This window comes from Taudactylus pleione, unplaced genomic scaffold, assembly GCF_031769625.1.
Source record: "Taudactylus pleione unplaced genomic scaffold, aTauple2 ptg001005l, whole genome shotgun sequence".
In the NCBI taxonomy this organism is placed as follows: Eukaryota; Metazoa; Chordata; class Amphibia; order Anura; family Myobatrachidae; genus Taudactylus; species Taudactylus pleione.
The window spans coordinates 408,915-426,396 of record NW_028285406.1 but is presented as its reverse complement, the minus strand read 5'-3'; the positions used below and the strand labels follow the sequence as shown (position 1 = coordinate 426,396).

General features: G+C 44.9%; 1 protein-coding gene across 2 annotated transcripts in view; it reads right to left on the bottom strand.

The window, feature by feature from the left end:
• Positions 1-17,482, bottom strand: part of LOC148454322 (complement C3-like) — a 284,622-nt gene that overhangs the window by 182,372 nt on the left and 84,768 nt on the right. For both annotated transcript variants that reach the window (XM_088461038.1, XM_088461039.1), the window contains exons 10-11: positions 15,307-15,422; positions 9,545-9,691 (exon numbers count right to left, since the gene is read on the bottom strand). In XM_088461038.1, the coding sequence (XP_088317164.1) occupies positions 9,545-9,691; positions 15,307-15,422 (263 nt within the window). The remainder of the gene's footprint in view (positions 1-9,544; positions 9,692-15,306; positions 15,423-17,482) is intronic.

Sequence of the window (17,482 nt, the reverse complement as noted above, 5' to 3'; positions counted from 1 at the left end):
AATCCAGCCGACCCTTTATTTATGGGACACAGGCGCACGCTTGGCGCTGCTCCTTTGTTGATGCACGTGCAGCCACAGTGCACACAATTCACAAACACAGAAAAAATATTTTTTTTTTGCACTTGGGGGGAGCACCCCTGATGGACAGAGCACCCCCTGGACAACACTACAGCACCCCTTTAGGACTGGGACACTGCACAGGACTTTGGAGTGGACACAGCCCCTATGGACAACTGACTGCACAACACAGTCCAGCCAGCCCCTTTGGACTTTGAAGTAGTGGACACAGCCCCTATGGATAACAGCAGCACAGCGCAGCACAGCACAAGACAACACTGCACTACACTACACTACACTACACTACACAGCCCAGCCAGCCCTAACTCCCACCCTCCCTCTTCACTGTCCACAGCCGAGTGAGAAAATGGCGCCGACGCGGGTACCTTATATAGGATCCAAAACCCGCGAGACCCGGAAGGCGGGATGATGACGTTTTGCCTCGATTTCAGATCCGAGTCAGGCGGGAAAAGTCGAGCCTGACTCGGATCCGCCTCAGATTAGGGGGGCTCGGGGGGGTTCGGATATCAGAAATCCGAACCCGCTCACCCCTAATATAAATAATGTCAAGACAGAAAAAGAAGAAAGGAACTCTTGATTTTTGGGGGGCACTCTTTATAAATCCATATAAAACTTAACTTTTATTGTTTAATCTAAAATATTCAAACCAACATAATATAAACAGTAAACATAGGGCCGTATTCAATTCCAAGGGAAAAGTCAGAGGCCGGACTTTTCGCCATCATCTGAGGTTTTTGGTGCGGAAAAGTATCGTGCGCTCGTCCCCGCTTATCCCCATATTCAATTCCAAATCGGCAAAAACGGGACCCGGCGTAAATGAAATCGGCGAAAAGTCCTGTCATTTTTGGGGAAATCAGCCTGACACCCCCCAGAAGATGCCCTGACATGGGGGATCACTCTGTGTACCCCCGAATAGCCCTGCTGAAGGTATTTGGGGTTTTTAAATTGTCTCAACTGGAGCTATATAGCGTTTTATACAGAACTGGTGAAGAATAGTATTTTGGAGGGTTTTTTGGGGAAAATAATTAGTCCTATCAAATTTGGGGTACATGAAAATGGATACGAGCATATTTTGAAGTTGCTAATTTTTGAAGGTTTAAAAAACTTGAAAAATCCACCTGCCACAAACACCTGCAATCATAAAAACACCTGGGGCATTCTTGGGAACCCCATGGGGTCTATTTCGCTAGTTTTTAAGTTTGTACCCCCAACTTTTTTTGGGTGTCCTGAAGTCTTTTTTAAATGTTGACGCAGTTACCCTTAGGGGTGCTGTCCCATGGGTGCTGGCTGTTTTCTTTTTCCATTTGTACCCCAAACCCCCAATTTTGCACTTTTTTTCGACACCTATTCATAGGTGAAAACTTATCGGAGGGCGTTTTAAGGGTGTGCATAATTAACAAAGCAGCGTCATCGACCACGTCACTTGGTTGTCTTTTAGCCTGCACTGCTCACAGTGATTGCGGGAAGTAAAACCAACCACAAGCACTGTGAGCAGTTCAGACGCCTTTCGATGTACTCGATTAATCCAATAAATAGCGGAGATGATGTATGATGCGAGCGACCAAGGGGCTTCTTTACAAAATAGCGAGCGCATGTTTCGTTCGCTCGCTCAGACATAGAGGCGTCAACAGACCGCAAAGAGCGAGCACTCAATTTAAATAGCCGGCCCCTTTTTCTGAACGACCGTCCGTAAATAGCGTCCGGCTCTGAATCAGGCCCTCAGACCACTAGATACAATGTGACAATACACCAATTACTGGATATGTGTGGTTTAAAACATCAGTTAATTTGTTGTTACAAAAGCCTTCGATCTATCTGAAGTTTTAAGAAGTGGATATGAAATATCACAGCGCACAGTCCGGCGGCCATCTTGCAACAGGCGCACATTATAGGTGCAAGCTCCCCATATTTTGCTGGCACTGCCAATCAGGTGCCTAGCAGTTTAACACCTCCCATTACAACACAAGGATGGCTCCCCACACTGAGTGTGGGGATGTATTTTAGTTATGCGTCGCAGGCTTCATTCCAATTTGCGACATCCTCCATCTCATATCCTGCAGCTTTGCAGCATCCTGAATTGCATTACCCCTACCAGCCACCTTGGCAATTTTACCCCCCTGCCCCCATCGCACCACCTCTTCAGCCCCCTCTTCCCCCTCCCATCCCACACACATTGCCCTTACCCTTTTCTGTGTCAAGGCACGATCAGACATCTTCCACTCGGGCTCCACACACTCCCCCTCCTAGTTATGCCCTGGCACCCACAAATGCAACTGTTTCTTTGGCCATGTTTCCGGTATCTCACCCATCTTCATCAATATTAGGTCCCGAGGTTACGAGCGTTCAAGTCGGATTTGTGTCAGTGGTGCCTTTGTTGCCAGATCCGGGACAAGATGAGTCAACCCCGGTGACCGAGACATTAGCCATTAGCATCGTCAAGAGAAAGAGCTGGCGAGGTGGATCCAGTGTCATCCAGTTCCGGTGAGTATAAAACGGCAATGTCTTCTTCTGATTTTTCTTCTTCCTCATCACACTCTTCTGGTTCCCCCACATGCCCCCGAAAGATGGCTAGAATGGTTGCGCGGCGTTTGGCAAAAAAGTCAGTTAGTGTTGATAAGAAGGATGATGAGACAGGGGCTAAAGCACAGGAAACAGGTGCAGACACTGGGCCTGATTCAGAGCAGGACGCTCTGACAGAGCGCTCGCTCTGAATCAGGGCCAGCCCTCTGGTTTTGCAGAACAGCCTCCTGGCCGCTCGCATAGCTGTGGGTGACCACCCACAGCTATAGCGAGCGGCCATGATGATGGTCGCGATGGTCAAGACCATCGCGACCATCAGGCTTGCGACGAGACCCTTGTGGTAGGGTCTCTTTGCCGCAAGCCCAAGAGTGCTTTCGGCTCAAACAGAGCCGAAAGCACTCCCACTGACATCACTTGTGACCACCCACAGCTATAGCGAGCGGCCAGGAAGATGGTCGCGATGGTCAAGACCATCATGACCATAGGGCTTCCGACGAGACCCTTTTGGTAGGATCTCGTTGTAGCAAGCCCTGGAGTGCTTTCGGCTCTATCAGAGCCGAAGGCACTCCCACTGATATCACTTGTGATGTCCCATGGGAATGCCTCCGTCTGGGCAGGCACGCCCCCAGCATGCCCACCAAAGGGGGCGTGCTGTCACTCAACATAGACAGCACGCCCCCTTTGGTGCGAGACCCGGAGCGATGGTTTGCCCGTCGCTATCCGGGTCTCGCACATGCGCACGACGGAGCCGCCTCCGTCATGCGCATACGCACTGGGCCAACATCGACCTGCTTGCGAGCGCTCAGCACTCGCGAGCGGGTCTGAATCAGGCCCTCAGTTAGGTTGCGCAGAGTTCAATCACTTCTAGGTTCCTTAAATTTTGCTTGTCGGATCATTCCCATGGGTAGAGTGTTTTGCAGAAAATTGGAGAGGGCCACAGTCGATGGCGAATTTATTTGGCCATCCTCTCCTTTGGCGAACAACATACTGCAACTTTTTACTGATGCGGCTGGGTCGACCAGTTTTGGGGCCTTTTTCAATGGGGAATGGTGTGCTGCTCCGTGGCCACCTGATTGGCGGGAGGAGGGCTTGACGAGCAACTTGCTGTTGTTGGAACTGTTCCCAATTGTCGTATCGGTTGAACTCTGGTCCGTGCGATTGAGTAACTGCCATGTTATATTTTGGTGCAACAATCTGGGTGTGGTTCACGCCATCAACAACCAGCGTTCATCCTCACCTTTTATGTTGCATTTGCTGCGGCATTTAGTTTTGCGCTGCCTCGAGGCTAATATCAGATTTAGAGCTAGACATGTACCAGGTATATTTAATGAGATTGCTGATGCTTTGTCTCACTTTCAATTTGCGCGCTTCCGAGCGCTTGTCCCGTCGGCTTCTGACGTTGGCTTGGTGTGCCCCTCGTTTGTGTGGCAGATCATCAGGCCAGCTTAGAGGGTTTGGCGTTACAATCGCTTTCCCCAGCGACTTTCAAGGCTTACTTGGCCGCTTGGCAGGTTTGGTGCGCACATTGTGCACTTTTAGAGAAGGAGGGCAAGTCACTGGATGAGTTGATTTCTTCCTTTGTTTGGGCAAGATATCAACAGGATAGATCCAGGGCCTCCATGGGGTCTGCGCTTGCGGGGTTTCCTTTTTCTGCAGGCTAAAGGGTTTACACGACCCTACCAGGTCTTTTGCACTAGTGAAGGCTATGAAGGGTTGGGCTAAGGGGTCACCTGCTTGCGCTGATTCCCGTCGACCGATAGATTTGCAGATTTTGTCAGATTTGTTAAAAGCTATGAAGGTGGCTTCCGATAGGTTTGAGGCTTCTCTGTTTCGCCTTGCCTTGGCAGTGGCATTTTTTGGAGTATTTAGGTTTAGTGATTTGGTAGCTTCCAGTAAAGCATCTAGTTCCTCTGGGCTTTTGTTAAAGGACATCAGTTTTAGGGACTCAGCTGTACTTTGCAAGCTTAGATTCTCTAAAACCGATCAAATCTGCAGGGGTAAGTGGGTTACTTTAAATCAGCAGCAGGACAGGATTATTTGTCCTGTTCGTTTAGCTTCACAGCACATGGAGTATGCCCTCCTGGAGGATCTCTATGGTTGCTACATACAGACCACACACCCCTCACTAAGTACCAATTTGCAGCGGTCTTTGGGAAAGACTTACTGGAGTTATGGGTAACTCCTGCGGAGTATGGTACCCATTCATTTCACATTGGTGATACTACTTGTGCTGCTCTGTCAGGGACGTCTGCGGAATCTATTCAGCAAGTAGGGCGTTGCAAGTCGGCTGCATTCAAGAAATATGTGCGTTGCGAGAAGTTATAGATGCGCACCTTGCGTTAACCCAAAAACGTTGCTTACCTGTCAATTGTTCAATGGCTAGCGTTGAGCAATTGGGGGTGTGAAGGGATTTTTAAATTTTTCCTCCCATTAGCCATAATCTGGCCCAATTTGGTTCACGGGTAGGTTTTTTGGGTTTTCTTAGTGTTTGTAAAGTTGTGTTATTGGATTTGGGTATGGTGCGGTTCTCACGGTTAAGGTTTTCTCTTTTTCCACAGAGTTGGCAAAGCAAGATGGGCCAGTGTGGCTTTTGGGCCACTCTTATTTCTTTTGGGTGGAAAAACATGTTTTGTCCCAGAGTCAGGCCTTGTGGCCCAGTGGTTAGTATTCGATGGAGTGGTGTGAGAGGTTTGCAGGTAGAGTCGGTGTTGGCGTTGATTGTGTCATCAGTGTCGAAATGTGTTGCATGTTGGAGGGAATGATGTAGGTCAGTTGAAAGGGGTTGAGTTGATTGAGAGGCTTCGTGAAGTTTTGGATGAGATTCGTTTAAGATGGCCGTCTGTTCGGATTGTATGGTCGGAAATGATGCCTCATTTGAAATGGAGAGGGGTGCGTAAGCATAGTGAATTGGAGAGGGCTCGGAAGAAGGTGAATGTAGTGATTGCAAGGCATGTTGAGCCCATCGAAGGAATGGTGATTAGTCATGGTTTTCTTGTATGCGAGCTTGGGGAAGTTTTTTCGGAATGATGGTGTGCATCTGAATGATTTGGGTACAGCTTTGTTTGTGAAAGACTTGTTCTCGTTTTTGGGCTAGTTTTTCTTTTGGGTGGCGGGCCAGTCTCTCTTAGGGCCTGGCTTTGGTGGGAGTACGCTGCAAATCAGTGGCTTTAGGTGGCGTAAGACAACTTTGTGGGGGCACTGACCCTCGTTGCCCCTGGCGAATTTGTTCTGCTCTGTGCGGGGGGGCCCAGGTGCTGGCTGTACGGTAGCACCTCGGATTGGCCCAAGAGGGAAGTGAGACTCTCACATCATTAGTACGTCTAGAGGGGGGACTTTTCAGCAGTCCTCCGAGATTTGATCAAGGTGAAAGCTAGAACTGAGTTTGCAGCGTCTCTTAGCCATCCTGGTTAGGTTGATTGATTAATTTCTAATTAAAAAGCTGTGACCTTTTTAGCCAAGCTCTGGTGTCCGTGTCTTTATTTATTTATATCTTAAGTTAAGTAAGCTATCAAGGTGGTAAGGTATATTGAAGCAGTAAACCAATGTAGATCTTATGTGACAGGCATTATACAAAGGGCGAGCGCACGCACTAGTTGGCTCTGGGATGTGAATTAGTGTAAGGGGTATCTAGTGTTGCAGCCTCAGTTGAGGGGACCTTGTTAAATCAGCGCAAGGGCCTCCAATACTGATGGTACAATGAGAACACCCCGAGATGGAAAACTAGAAAGTAGTAAAGGCAAATAGATAAGAGTCACCTAACCTCAGGAGTGCATGTTGCTGGTCCCCATATGCTGATAAGCCTTGGTGGGGAGTGAGCGATGTTATGCTAGTAGTGGCACTAGAAAGAAGGGGAGGGTATTTGTCCTGAGATGGTGGGGAGACTCTGATATCACCAGACATTGCAGGGTATCATACAGCCAAAAAAACACACAATCCACAAAAAAAGAAAATGTGTACCTGCTACTGTTATTCAACCTTGAGTGCAAGTACCCCGGTGTAGCTGTTATGTAAATGCTCGGCGGTGTTTTGCTGCCTCTCCAAGGTAACCCGCTCATGCACAGCGGGTACCTCTTATACCCCTTTGACACCAGAGGTAAAACCCGGGTTATTGCAGAGTTAACCCAGGTAGCTCCTTGGTGTAAAAGGGAACTGGGTTGGATCGTCGGGTCAAAAAATGAGATTCCCTTTCTTCTGCTTCTGTCTTGGTAAGAGCAGCATTAGTACATGACTACCCCTTTCACAGAGAGATGCAAATTGCCAGGCCAAGCTTTTGGACATGGTAATTTGCAGGACAACACAATGGAAAAACCTGTTCCTGTTTGAGGTTAGGAACAGGATGCCACACTCGTTCAGAATCCCGATGCCAGTATTTCGACAAGACACCTGTCAGTCAGTATGGCCAGCGGTAAATCATTTTGATCCCATCCAGGCACCTCAGCGATCCCACCCCCTCAGCAGCTTCCCGTGTCCCCAACCCCTACCATCCACGCCCACTCCTGTCCCGTTATAATACCAACCGGTTACAGGTTTCTATCCAGTCTCGTTGGCGCACATGGCACATTAGATTTGACTTGCATGTGTCACAGCCACAAGTAGGTCACTATGTGATGACGTCAGTGTCCCACGGCGCCCGGTGGATGGAGGCACGAGAATGCACGACTGCACGGTTACCTTTGCCGGTAACCTATATAAGGTAATCACCTTCACTGTTTGTATTCTTACACCCTGATGACAAGGTCGCACCGGCCTTGAAATGTCGGCTTAATAAATATGCACATTATTCTTTAAACAAAGTCCGAATGAGTGCCGCCTGCTTCTATCTTTAGACGATTCGCTTGGTGTATATATACGAAGTCCGTGTGATGAAACGCATAGGGCGTGGCCTACGTGATTCAATCCATGGTTGATGTTACCGGAGCAGGTTGCTATACCACCCGGAGATTTTATGTTTGGAGCTTTTAATACTCGCGGTGGTCTGACCGCCACCGTTGGTACGTTTTATCATTTATGATACGTTTTAGTAAATGTCATTGATGAAGCACTATGTGGCGCACCCTTTGTTTATTTTTTAGATAAATTTTAACCCGGTGTTTGGATACGGGGATCTTGGAGAGGGGAAGACGCCGGCCTAATTTACGAGGCATTGCTTACAGACCGGCATTGAATTGTTTGAAAAACTACCGGGACTGTCGATGTATTTTTAAAAGAATTTGCGCGCCATTTGATTTATGTAATATATATATATATATATATATATATATATATATTACACATATTATATATATATATATAAATTCTGCTCCTCGATTCGATTGTGTGTGGTAAGGCATTCCATAGAGTGGGTGCAGCCCGAAGAAAGTCCTGTAACCGTAAATGGGAGCAAGTAATGCGCGGGGATGAGAGACGCAGATCTTGTGCTGAGCAGAGAGGTCGGGTTGGGAGATATTTTGAGATGAGTGAAGAGATGTATGTTGGTGTAATTTGGTTAATGGCCTTATGTGTAAGTAACAGTATTTTGTATTGAATACGGTAGAAAACCGGCAACCAATGGAGGGACTGACAGAGCGGGGCAACAGACGATGAACGTTTGGCAAGGAAGATAAGCCTCGCAGCTGCATTCATAATGGATTGTAATGGCGATAGCCTGTTTTTGGAAAGACCAGTAAGGAGACTATTGCAATAGTCAATGCGGGAAATAATGAGTGCATGGATTAGAGTTTTTGCAGTGTCTTGTGTGAGATATGGTCGAATTTTGTATATGCTTATGTATTGGGATAGCAAAATGGCTACTGACAGCCATTTCTATTCATGGTTCTTATGTGTGTATCAGACATGAAGTGGTATCAGGCATGAAATGGTATAGGAATGTGGAAGCAGACAGGCCATAAATTCTTTAGGCGTTGTCTACTGCGATGTATGCTTGCATTAAGTTTTAGAAGTCCTTATCAGTAGTTAACCAATAAAGTAGTTTGAAGTAGGTTTATGCCCATATTAGTAAGAGTTAGATGGGTATGCAAGTAGGATACTATATAAACGAAGAACAAAGAAGCTTCCAGTAGCCTGCCCTATGCCTGGACCAGAGACTGCAGTAGTTGGTGGCCAGGATATTGTTCGTTCCAGCTATTTCTGAAATAGACCGAGGTTCCTGGATCATGTAACCATTTGATATTCCGAAGCTAAGTAACTATTATTCTTCCATATCTTGTTATTTGTTGTAATAAATTATATCTTTTTTCAAGATACTGGTTTGTGTGGCTTAATTAACCTTCTGTATCCAAGAACCTTATCTCGTTCCACCGGGAACAGCTTTTTAAAATGTATGTGACATGATTTTGAGACAGATTGAATGTGGGGAAAAAAGGACAGTTCAGAATCAAGGATGACACCAAGGCAGCGAGCTTGTGGGGCGGGGTGGATTGTTGAGTTATCAACAGTGATAAAGAGATCAGATTGGTAACTGTTATTGGCCTGTGGAAATATAATTAATTCTGTTTTAGAAATATTAAGTTTCAAGTAGCGAGATGACATCCAAGATAAAATGGCAGAAATACATTCAGTGACACGGACCAATACAGATGGTGATAAATCTGGAGAGGACAGGTAGATTTCAGTATCATCCGCATACAGATGGTACTGAAATCCAAAAGAGCGGATTAGTTTGCCAAGAGAGGTGGTATAGATTGAGAATAGCAGAGGACCTAAGACAGAGCCTTGCGGTACTCCAACTGATAGAGGTGAAGAGGAGGCAGAATCAGAAAAACGAACAGAAAAAGAGCGATCAGATAGGTAGGAAGAGAACCAAGAAAGAGCTGTGTCCTTAAGACCTGTAGTGTTTGTATGAGAAGAGAGTGGTCAACAGTGTCAAAAGCATATAACCATATGGTTCGTTCTTCGTTATTCCAATAAGTTCCAAAGACACAATAGAACAGATTTAAATATACATTACCTTTACTGTCAGTAAACGTATATGCCCAGGTGTATTGATCGAAAGCCTGACTCTACCATCTATCTCAGTTGTTCCAACCACAGCATAGTTTTCAACTTCCACAGGTACACCTTGTGCCGGAGAACCATCTGGATTAGTGACAAATACCTAAGAAAGTAGGAAAAAAAAAAGTTGTAATTCCTCTTTTTAAGATAGGTATCTGATCTTAAATATAAAGCAAGGGTTCTTTATCCTTACTCCTATTCAGAGGTGCCTTGTATACTTGTAGCTTTATCCTAACACTTCCTTAAACAAGAAATAGGCTGATTTGAAATTCTCTGTTTCGTTTAATGTTTTTAGCGCACTGATTGGCCACAGGTTTTTCCTTGCTCCACCCACTTCACCTCCAATTTATACAACCTCACACAAGAGAGTGCATACTCTTTCACAAAATACAATTAGATAATAATTTCATCTTTAGAATGCATTATAAATATAGGATTCCTAGCAATAGAATAAAAATCCATACACAGGACAAAGCGCAAAATAAGTACTAGTTAAAATGCCATTGAATGTACCACTTAATACCGTATCTCAGCAGTCAGATTTGTACTTGCAATTCCAACTTTAGGGCAATTGATTGTTTCAAAGCAAGTGCTGAATTACAGATGGATAATGCCAAAAATTCATCCAAATCAATAGCAACTCCAAAGTCTCACCTATCATCTAAAAATGCTTATTATACAGCACACTGTGGTTCCTTTGTTTACCTAACTATAAAGTGCCAGAAATTCCACAAAGTATGGGAAGCAGGTAACTGCCAGGTGAGCCTTTAGCTTTGTGCTTGCTCAACCTCCCCCCCGTACATAGACTCGCTACTAACAGACTTTCCCTGCAGATAATCTTATCCAGCCGCAGGGGCGTATCAACCCATTGGCCAGGATAGCACTCGCCAGGGGCGCCAGCCAAAGGGGGGGGCGCCAGACGGCAGTGCCATCAGCACCCAATGGGTGGACTACCCCAGGGGCTTGAACTAGTCCCCTGGGCCCCACAAGTGTAGGGCAGACTGCAGCAGCGGCTGTGTGTTTGTTATAGCAGCAAGCCAATGAGAGTCAGACAGACCCTCATTGGCTGTTGCGTCCACGGAGAGAGCCGTCTGGAGCTCACTAATGAGCTCTGCCTTCCGGCTCCCCCCACAACGGGTGATGGGAGAGACGTCATGACGTCTCTCCCATCCCATAGTGCAGAGTGAGAGCGGGCCCGGAGGAGTGGACAGCGGTGGATGTCGGCAGGAGCGGGGATCAGGTAAGTCCCTTTTTTTTTGTATGTTTTTATTCTGGCACAGCACAGGGGGGAATGTGGCTACTAGGGGGCACTGTATAGGGGGGGTGCTACTGGGGGCACGTTATGGGGGGAATGCCTGCTACCTGGGGCACTGTATATGGACTACTACTACTGGGGGCAATGTATAGGGGGGACTACTACTCAGGGCAATGCATAAGGGGGACTACTACCCAGGGCAATGCATAAGGGGGACTACTACTGGGGGCACTGCGTAGAGGGGACTACTACTGGGAGCACTGCATAGAGGGGACTACTACTGGGGGCACTGCATAGAGGGGACTACTACTGGGGGCACTTCTTGAAATTATGGGGGAGGGGGCGCCAGTCCATTACCTTGCCAGCGGCGCTCGGATCCCTAGATACACCCCTGCCCAGAGGTTTGATGCCAGTTGTTGTAGTCCTTCCAGAGCAGTGGGAGGGAGGGAGTGAACCACTGGCTTATACAAGGCAGACAACCCACTCCCCCCAGGAGCTGTAGCAGGCTTCTAAATGTTTCCACAATGTTTAGGACTCGCTGTAATTTGGACCCTGACCAGTTTCTCTGCCTCCACCAGTTAAGTAGAGCTTTATATAAACAGATGTGTCCTGCTACATCTTTGCTCATAGCACGGCATTCTGGCCTCCCTGCCGTGGAATGTCATTATACATTATGGCATGGCGCACTGTATGCAGTGATAGACTACACGCCATGCAGTATGCAGTTTAACCACTGGGTGGCAAATGGTCCACAGATGAAAACTACACTACTGAGAGCCTGATTCAGCAAGGATGGCTATTCTGCCAATACGCACTCAACGCAGTTGCTAATATCAGCAGTGATATGCAAAAGTTTGCATTAACATTGCGATTGCAGCCTAACATAAGGATGCCCACTTCCCCTTACTCACATCCGTACACTTTAGCACTATAGCAAAACCATCAGTACAAATCGAGTAACATCGGACCCATATGCACACTAGCACAAGCCCTGACCTTACTCAGAAATTGCTAACAGCCACTCACGCTATGAGACCTCAGGCTGCATAGGCTGTAACAGTGGATAATATATGCACGACCCTGCAATGCCATTGAAACACACTGGCACGCCTGCGCTCGCCCAACCACCCCCCTGCCACCATCCCCAAATGGCACTTCCTGCCAATCACTCTGTGATGGGTCTGTGTAGCCTCTGCGATCGCAGTCCCAATCGCAGTGGCTGGTTCGCTCACGCACACTGCAATACTTATGCATGCACAGAATGCAACAATCGGCCGATTGCGTGTGTATTAGCAACTGCAATCCTTGCTGAATCAGTCTCTGAGTGCAATACTGTAGCAGTGGATGGTGATCCGTAAGAGGCTGGCCAATAATGTTAAGGCAGTGTAAACAGTCACTCCTTCAGTTGCTTGAAATTATCACTTTTGTGTAAAGACTAAACCACTATAGACATTATACTCATTACGGGCCATACATACTGTATACTATCACTACACGGTGTAAAGATGCCTGGCCTATAGATACACGGGCAGTTTTTTATAGAGAGATCATTTCAGATTTAAAGCACTTTGCTCAACTTTATGCATTGATCCACACTTCCCACATACCTTTATCTCTATAGTTTAATGTAGCTGGGTGGCATAACATAAACTGCTATTGACATTGTATTGTACACGTTGGTGTAAAGATGCACGCTTGACACGACACACAATAAGTGTTATGGCTGGCTTGCGCCTCGGTTTCGAGGCCCGGAAAGGGATAATATAATTTTGTAAATCAGCAGTTATTTATTTTTTTATCTATTATACAGGTTTAAATAAAGGATTATATTATTTGGTGTGTGAGTCCTGTGTTTTAGAAGTATATATATATATATGTTGGAGTGAAGATGCAGCATTTCATGAAGACAGAGGAATTCAAGTTCAATATTATTAAGGTACTCTGCCAAACTTAATACATTGCTCCAAACTTGCCACAAACTTTCACTTCTATATAATAATGCCACCCAGCTGCATTTTACTTTAAACATTGCATTGTACTCATTATGGGCCATCCGTACTGTATACTGTTGCTACATAAGACACATGGGCAGTTTTTCATAAAAAGAGATCATTTCAAGTTCAATAATTTTAATGTACTCTGTTCAACAACTTTATGCAATGTTTCACACTTTCCTCATCCCTTCATTTCTATACTGTGATTTGTGCCATGGTCCTTGCAATTTTGGTGGCCTCCAATAGCTCTGCTTTGAAATGATCACTCTATGTCACGACTAAACTGCGATAGACATTATATTGTAATCATTATGGTCTGTCTGTACTGTATACTATTGTGCATTTTCTACAGTACATCCCTTCATCTCTATGTTATGCCACCCAGCTGCATTAAACTCTAAGCATGCTTCACATGACATACACACTGTCTGAGTCCTGTGTTTTACAAGAATACATATCCGCATTGGAGTGAATATCTTTATACATTTATATATTTCTTAATTGAGAAATAACTTGTCTGTTCTGTCTGGTCTAGATTAACCGCATTAACAGTGTATTGTACAGTAGCTAGTCATAATTCTACTCTTATACATAGTGGGCCTCAGGGCCGCAACTAGGGGCATGTGAGCGTTGTGGCTGCACAGAGCGCAGTGTTCTATGGGCGGCACCACCGCTCACCCACAGTTCCTGGATCTGGCTAGCAGGGTGCCTGTAACAGTACCCTGCTAACCAGAATCTCTGCAGCACCACTGCCTGGAGTGTCTGTAGGACACTCCAGACAGTCACAGCGCTGCCCTTACAGCTCCCCGCAGCGTCCTGAGAATGCTCTGGACATTGCTATAAACACCCGCATCTGGCGCCAGGAGCACTAGCTACAGCACTGGTGGGCCTGATTCCAAGTCAGAAGCAATGTGGCTGTATTTGCAGGAAGCCACGGCAACCATATTTACAGAACTACATTGTTAATGTGAGCATCCATAGGGATAATGCAAGTATCTACTGTATATGGCTTCAAACGGGGAGTAAAGAAACAAATTCTGTGCTGGAGTGCAAGTTTCAATTAGTATTTAATCCATAAGTATTCTTATTAACACATCATAAATGTCACACCTTATACAATTATAGCATTCAATATCTGCGTAATATCTAGGATGAATAAGATTGGATCATTACTGTATTAAATCAAGTCATGATACATAACTGACATACAAATATCACTATTTAAAATGAAATGATATATCAATACATTAATAGGTGGAGTCGAGCATGTGTGTAGACTTAATGGCAATTTAGGCAATTAAATGTTCCTTTTGCCTAGGTAGCAAATTGCGGCACCGCGATCATTGCTGAATTGCTGCACCGCGATCATTGCTGAATTGCGGCACCGCGATCATTGCTGAATTGCGGCACCGCGATCTTTGCTGAATTGCGGCACCGCGATCATTGCTGAATTGCGGCACCATGATCATTGCTGAATTGCGGCACCGCGATCATTGCGGAATTGCGGCACCGCGATCATTGCTGAATTGCGGCACCATGATCATTGCTGAATTGCGCACCGCATTATTACCTGGATACGTTTGCTCATTAGAGCTTATACTTGGAGGTATTATATTGACTGGTTATTTTTCCATGCGCTTATGAGGAAATCCTGAAAACAAGACTTTTAATGAATTGTTACCAAATGGTGCTTTTAGAATATACTACATAGGCAAAAGGAACGCTTAATTGCCTTGGTAGCTTAACATAAAATGACTTACTACTCTTTATTAACAGCCAATGGACTTTTATACTGTATGTTGCTCCACAATTATATGTGCAAAAATAAATGCAAACTAATATTGAAAACTATGAGACATAAATGTTCATATCAAAACAAAATCTGAACCTTTGGTTACAAATATGGTACAAAATAGTCAGAGGTGCAACTAAATAATTATATAACTATTATATAAAAAGTGATTCTGTATCTGTACCCGACCATCTTTTTGGTTCTATGTCCTCACTAAAACATTACTAACCAAGGATCTGTTTCATCCTAATGTGAAGCTGGCCACACATCTAAAGCTTATCTGTCCAACCAGCCAACTAGTTGATTGGTTGGAATGAAAATCTGGTAATGTATGAAAGCAAATGACAATCAGCAATTTGCTCCCAAATGCTGTAAAATGGACCAAAACTGTTGTTTGAACAAATAGTTTAGATCAAACATTTAACAAACTTGTCTGAACGACAATTTTCATCTGTTATCCGGCGTTTAGGAGCAAATTGCTGATCATCAGTTACTCCCATACATTACCACATTTTAATTCCAACCAATCAACAAGTTGGCTGGTTGGATGTAAGTTGGTCTACGGTGTGGCCAACTTAACACCCAAAAACTACAATGGACTGGTTACATCTCACCAATTGCTGAGCCAGTCTGGCAAGTTACTGTATCTATGCAGCATGCATGATGTAGACAATTACCGTAAAGTCAAATGGGATTCCAGGTTTGAAATATTTGGAGGCTTTTGTGAAGAGAATGTTATAGGGAGTTTTCACAATATAAATATCATCAAGCTCAGCCTCCAACAAATCGCTGCCTGGAAGAGAGACAGAGAAAAACACTGTCAATCCTCATATACTGATTGATGAAAGAAGTAACGATAGAATATATTGCTTAGTACAGAACAAGCTCCTGCAACACATTCAAAAAGCCCTCTAGATTTATTATTATTGTTATTATTGTTATCATCATTATTGTTATTATTGTTAATATTTTAAACTTAGACATTATTCAAGATAAATTATTTTCCCAACTAAACACCAGCTTCAGAAGGTAGTGCTTCCTAGACAATTTTGGGAATTGTTAATGATGTCATCATTTAAGTAGTAACGGTGAAGGTTTTATATGAGCTTTTTTCCTCGAAAAGTATAAGGAAAAGTATAAGGAAATTTATTCGAAGATAAGAGAAATATTCATTTAAAAAATACTTTTGTGATATCTTTTGGGGCAACTCTGTTATATTCAGCTGCCAAGAAGACAGTGGCCTCACTAAGGGCTCTATTTACTACAATCCGCATTTGTAATGCAGATTGTAGTGTGATATTATCGACTGAATTTGCATTGCGAATTCAGGCAATATCACAGGGATTTACTACAAATCCCTTGCAGGGACAGAGCTTTTTTTTGCAGTGTATCAGCTTGCGGTCTGTTTAGACCACACAGCTGATCACTGGGACTGGCTCCGGGCTCTGCTCTACCTTTTAGTAGGGGCCCGGTAACTGGGGGAGACCCTGGATAACGCCACCTCCAGGTGGCGTTATTATCACAGGGCTTTCCCCGATATTGTGTTACAATTTATTTTTAGTAACTTTGGTCGGATCACATTTCCCATTACAATTATGGGAAATGCGATCTGATTACTAAAATAAGTGATACTTAGGGGTTGGAGTAGAATTTTACGAATTCTACTCCAATTGCCCTGTAATAACTATAGGTGATACTAAAATAATGTGAAAAGGGTGTGAAAACACCCTTTTTCACTTTATTTTAGTCAAAATAATGTTAACAAATAGAGCCCTAAAAGGTAAAAAAAGCTATACTTTAAAATGGAATAGTGAATTATAGATTAGCTCTTATCCATTTAAAAAATAGGCAGGGGCATAGCCAGAATTTTGTGGGCCCCATAATAACATTTTGAAGGGCCCCTCCCAAAGTGTCTAGAGCGGTGTTTCCCCAACTCATTCCTCAAGGAGAACTAAAAGTGCATAGTTTCCATTTTTCCTAATTGGTGCACAGGTGTTTCATTACTGACTGACACATTTTAAATGATCCACAGGTGGAGCTAATTATTTAACTTGTGATTTTGTGAAGAGACCTGGAAAACATGCACTGTTAGTGCTCCCTGAAGAATGAGTTGGGGAAACACCGGTCTATTGTGACACCTCTATATAACATGCTTTATTTTATGCTGCATAATATTATCCTAGATCATTTTATGCACCATACAGTAATAGTGATCTAGTTAATTTCATGGGGATGTAGTCAGGAAGCCGTCGGTTGAAATGCAGACCGCCGGCTTCCCGACTGTGAAATCGCGGCATGGGTATAATGATAGGCATCTAAATACAGATGCCTATCATCAGCCCCACGCCGAAATCCCGACACCTGGCATACTGATTGTAGGTAAGCCGGGTGTCTGGACTTGTTAGCCGGGGGGTGGGGTCAGGTTTAGGGACACCCGGGAGGACTTAGGGTTAGGCACCCCCCCCAGGAGGGTAAGGGCTAGGCTAGGGGAAGAGGGGGTTAGGGTTAGGCACCCCCGGGAGGGTTGGGTTTAGGGTGCAGGGAGGGGGGGGTTGGTTTAGGCACCCCTGGGGGGAGGTAAGGGTTAGGCACTTGGGGGTAGGTTAGGGTTAGGCACCCCTAAGGGAGGGTTAGAGTTAGGGGGGGAGAGGTTAGGATACTAACCAGGCGCTGTCGGGATCTTCATCTGCCGGCCTTCCGGCATCGGTATTTCATCTGCTGGGCTTATGTCCGGCGGTATATTATGCCTATTCCAATTTCATGCCTCATAGTAGTGCCCTAGTTCATTTCATGCCCCATAAAAGTGCTCTAGTTCACATTATACACACAGTGCCACAAGTTCATATTATGCCA